This window comes from Sphaerodactylus townsendi, linkage group LG06 (assembly GCF_021028975.2).
Source record: "Sphaerodactylus townsendi isolate TG3544 linkage group LG06, MPM_Stown_v2.3, whole genome shotgun sequence".
In the NCBI taxonomy this organism is placed as follows: Eukaryota; Metazoa; Chordata; class Lepidosauria; order Squamata; family Sphaerodactylidae; genus Sphaerodactylus; species Sphaerodactylus townsendi.
In genome coordinates this window covers 104,323,881-104,328,754 of record NC_059430.1, presented here as the reverse complement: position 1 = coordinate 104,328,754, position 4,874 = coordinate 104,323,881, and the positions used below count along the sequence as shown (strand labels likewise).

Here is a 4,874-nt window from a genome sequence, read left to right as displayed (position 1 = left end):
CACCATTTCCTGAGCTGAAATGGTCCAAAGGAGTGCAGTTTGGCCCATTGTAGAGATCCACAAGAGTACACGTGGATTTGTCCCAAACATCCCATGCTAGTGCCATTTTCCCTCCCTAACCTTCTTACTCGTCTTTTGCCCCCCGCCACATGTGTTTTTGCCACTTTTTTAACCCCCACCCATCCAGTAGTTATGAGATCAGTATGCTATAGCTCTATCTACCATTGATTTATTTAAAGCCTACAAAAAGCCATCCACCACTGGGGGGGGGGGGGGGCAGATGTTTGGTGTGAGCTGGTACCACAGCTACAGCCCTTCTGGGTGCTGCGTGGGGATTGCGCTGGCCAACAGCAAGAGGTCTGAGGCACTCAGTCTGGCCTGTCTGCTGCCCTTCTTTGACAGACAGGCTACAGTTGAGGGCACCCTTTCCCTCTGCCTCTCCCCTTAGGTGCAATTGGGGGGGGGCAATTTCAGTATATTCCCTGGGTACCATTTCCTGCAGATATGCCATTGCACAAAGCAAATGCTCCAGCCCTGAGCCATGTTCCCACCCAACTTACAGCACCCACACACAAAACCTCCACCCAGCTGCATGTATCACAAATTCTCTTTTATTTTTTTCTGATGGCTGTAAACAAAAGTATACCGTACATAACAACAACTACAGAACATTTTATAATCTCTCTGCAACACAGTAATAAAAATTCCAGACCTCCAAAGTGCTTTTACATTAGTTTCCTGATCAGAACTGTGCAAATCTGAACAAAGGAAAGGAGTGCAATTCATGATCTATCGTTTGTATCTCTATGATGAGAAATCTAATTTAATTAATTTGTTCCTAGTGCAATGGCTGAAGCTATGATCTTGAAATCACTTACTGTGAAGTGTGATCACTGAGATCCTTCAGCATTTCCCTAATCCCGTTTCCATTCAAGTTGCTTATATGCAATACATTCCGTTTATTAATACTGCCTTGGCTTCATCAACATACAAAAAACAAAAAAAAATTTCCTTCCTCAGTTTTTTGGTATTTGGTCTACATTAAATAGACTGAACACCAGAGGGCAGCAAAATACAAAACAGGACGTGAGGGGAATCTCATCCCTCCCACCCCATAACCTTGATAAATAAGATGCATAAATAAGTGTATACATTCTTCTTAGCTGGCACGTATCTATACCAGGCATGTCCAACTTGGATGCCCCAGATGTTAATGGACTACGATTCCCATCATCCCCTGCTAGTATGGCCAATTGGTGGCCATGCTATGATGGGAATCATAGTCCATGAACATCTGGGGCACCAGAGTTGGACACCCCTGATCTATACCATCTCCCTTCTTCCAAAAGTGGAGAAATAAAAGATGGAAATTATTTGGGTCTATAATGGAGACAGGGGCCAGCACAGAGCAGTTGTTTAGAGTGACAGACTCTAATCTGGAGGTTTGATTCCTCGCTCCTCCACATGAAGCCTGCTGAGTGACCTTGGGCGGGTCACTGTTCTCTCAAAACATTCTCAGCCCACATTGAGGCAGGCAATGGCCAACCACCTCTTGCCTTTGAAACCCTATACAATTGCCATAAGTCAGCTGTGACTTGACAGCGCGCGCGCGCACACACACACATATAGTATGGGTTCAATTTCTTTAAATGTAGAAAACTATTTTTTTCTGAGGATCTGAGGTAATTAAGGCTGCAGAAACTCAAAAGCAAGGTCAAAGGTACTGAGGTTTCTTTCCATTTCCTTGGTAAGAAAATAATACTTTATATTTCAAATAAAATATTATATCAGATCTCTGACATGTTAGATACTGACACCCACAGACACACACAGGCAAAGCACACTGGTTTTTTAAAAAAATGTATGGATAAAAAAATAAAACATGATTTTTTCCCCCATTGGTGAAAAAATAAGACAGCAGCAACTTCATACACTCTTATCAGAAGAGAAGACATTTAGAAAGGGACAGTGTGCACCTTATTTACTTGAAAGGAAAATGTTTCTGCAGGTACAAACCCCCTCCCCCCAACAAAAATATTATACACAAAAAATTTAAATTACTATACATAACCATAACTTGTATTCAAATTTAAGACATTCTTCTTGATGGCACAAGTGGGGGATAACTGTAGTCTTCCTTTCAGGTATCTAGGGCATTTGATGTTTCCCAAACGCTACCAGATTGTGCAAAAAACAGAGAGGGAGACTAGAAGAGAGGCCGTTTGCAAAGAAGAGTTAGAGGAACAAGAGCAATTCAGACATCACTGGGAGATCTGGCCCAGAAAGGCATGGGGGACGAGACACACCCACAGCAAATGGTCCATAACACTTTCTGGATCTCCTGATTCCTGAAAGCATAGATCACAGGGTTGATCATAGAGTTGTAGGTGGCAGGGAGAACTGTCATGTAGGTATAGAACGCCGGGTAGGTGTAATCTCCCAGCAGGCAGTAAATGGCAAAGGGCAACCAGCAGGAGGCAAAGGTCCCAAGGATCACAGCCAAGGTGGAGATGCCTTTCTTGGTGGTGACGTAGTGTGAGGTGGACAGGAAGTGTCTCTGGAGGGCAATCTGCTGCGCATGCCTGCAGATTATCTTGCAGATCTGCACGTAGAGTTGCAACATGACGGCAAAGACCATGAAGAAGGAGATGGAGAGGATGATGAGATTGTTCTTGGTCAAGGGCATCACGACACTGCAGTTGGCGATGTCCCTCAGGCAGTTCCAGCCCATGACGGGCAACAGCCCAAAGGCGATGGAGACGCCCCAGGTGAGGATGAGCATAACATACGTCCTGGTGACCGTCCTTTCAGAATAGTAAGTCAGGGCGTTGTAAAGGGACAAGTACCGGTCGATAGTGATAGCCAACAGGCTACCCACGCTGGCTGTGAATGAGCTCACCAGGAGACCCACCGTGATGAGATTCACCACCTGGGACTGGATGCAGTAAATGAAGGTGAAATGGAAGATGAGGCCCAGGCCAGCCAAGAGGTCAGCTGTGGCCAGGCTCCCGATCAGCAGGAACATCGGCGTCCGGAAGGCAGGGGTGTAAATGATGATGGCCACCACGACAGCGTTCTCGCAGGAAATGATGGTCCCAGAGACACAAAGCACCACATCCCAAGGATTCAAGGGAAGAGAAGTAGCCTCTGAGAGATCCACGGAGTCGTCACTGGCATTGCCGGACATGAACCACCCGGGCGGTTCTTTGGTGATGCTGGAGGGTGCACCGCCTTTCATGGTGTCTCCCTGGGACCTGCCATAGCAGAACAACACCCTGTTAGCGTCAGCCAAACCAGAATGGAAAGCAGCATGCATTTGTAAGTGTATTGGGACCCAGGTACCTGAGGGAGGGAGGGAGGGAGGGTGGGGGAAAATCTCTGAACTGATTGGAGCTTTTCTAGTGGTAGAATTGAGACAACTTGTCCCACAAAACTGAGTGGGGGGGGGGATTTTATTGAGACAAATGCCTTAATTGCCCAGTGATGCTGTACAAGGGAAAAAAGCACAGGTAGATTTCACACCTGTTTTGCATGTGATTGCTGCATGCTTGTTATCAGTGGTCCCCGGTGAGCTATTTCTGCCTGGCACAGCCTTTTGTTTGCAGCATTTCCAACAAAAGCCATCAAGATATGGGATAGTAAACCCACCGACGCTGTTATCGCTGGTCTCTGTATACGTCCCCAGTCACCTCATGATTTCGTAGTTGGAGTGTCATGCTTTCATAACACTCCTCACTACCGCCCCTTCCAACGCACTTAACCCACTGACTTTTCTACAGCTGACTGAGAGCTCAAGGGATGGAGCTCATAATATGAGCATGGGCACTGGAAACCCGATTAATCTAATTGCAGTTTGGACAGTAAGAAAGAGAGTTTGAAGATCTTGAAAGGCTGTGATCTGTTGGCCGTGACACTCGGCGTTGGCTCCGAAATGAATCATTACTAAAAAAACCCCACAGTTTTGGGGCCTTCTCCCTGCCTGTTTTTTCTAGTAGTATCTGCAGATTTCCCCCACCCAAATGCTGTGTGATAAAAAAAAATTCAGACTCTGATCTGCCTTAAATGAACAGTACAGAGCCAGGCTTCTGAGCTGTTCCTTAAAACCCCAGCGGGGGAAGCGGAGGAATGGGGGTGGGGGGGATTCTTCATCCTTCCAAGCCCCTTCCGCTCTTTTCCTGCAAGGTCTTGCTTTTAGGAGCCATGCCCCCAATTTGGCTCCCCCTCCCTCCCCCTTTCTTCTTCTGCACTACAAGAAGGACCTTGATGCAGGCAAGCCTTAGGTCGGAGCTCAAAGACATTCAGGGCTGGGGAGGGGGGTGACTCACCCCATATGGTCTTCCAGAAGGGGTCGCTGCACATCCGATCCAGCTGGCTGTTTGGGACGGGGTGGGCCTGGGGTCTGCCGACTGGAGGGTCCACGAGTCCGTTCGGCGCCGCTTCCCAGGGCTGCGGGCTGGAAGGCGCGTTCCCAACTGCGGCTGCGGAGTTATAGTGAAGCCCCCTTTATGAATGGTGACTCACGCCGAAGTCCGGGCTCGGCGGCTCCTCTGCCTTGGTTGGTCTGGGCTCCCGGGTGACGTCAATGGGAGGCGGGAGCCAATCACCTGGCGGGCCGAGACAAGCGCGCGCGCTGTGCGGCATAGTAATCGGGGCTGGAGATTTCCATTCATTAAAAGAAAAGGCGCGCGGGGGGCGGGGAGCGCAACGCGGCCGGGGCCTTTGATGTGCAGCCGTCAGGTGCCTCCTTCCGCCCGCCCACCCCGTCCTTCCAAAATCCTCTGCGGAGGAACCGATGGAGGCGGGAGGGGGCCGGCGAAGGAAGAGCTCCCTGCGGCGCCTCCGGATTCTCCAAGAGGGGCACATCAAGGTTGCTG

General features: G+C 48.9%; 1 protein-coding gene across 1 annotated transcript; it reads right to left on the bottom strand.

The window, feature by feature from the left end:
• Positions 1-589: 589 nt before the first annotated feature.
• On the bottom strand, positions 590-4,512 carry GPR3 (G protein-coupled receptor 3). Its single transcript, XM_048502427.1, has 2 exons — positions 4,326-4,512; positions 590-3,254 (listed from the first exon to the last, which is right to left on the bottom strand). The coding sequence occupies exons 1-2, from the start codon at positions 4,328-4,330 to the stop codon at positions 2,255-2,257; spliced, it is 1,005 nt and encodes a 334-aa protein (XP_048358384.1). The 5' UTR covers positions 4,331-4,512; the 3' UTR covers positions 590-2,254.
• Between the last annotated feature and the right edge of the window lie 362 nt (positions 4,513-4,874).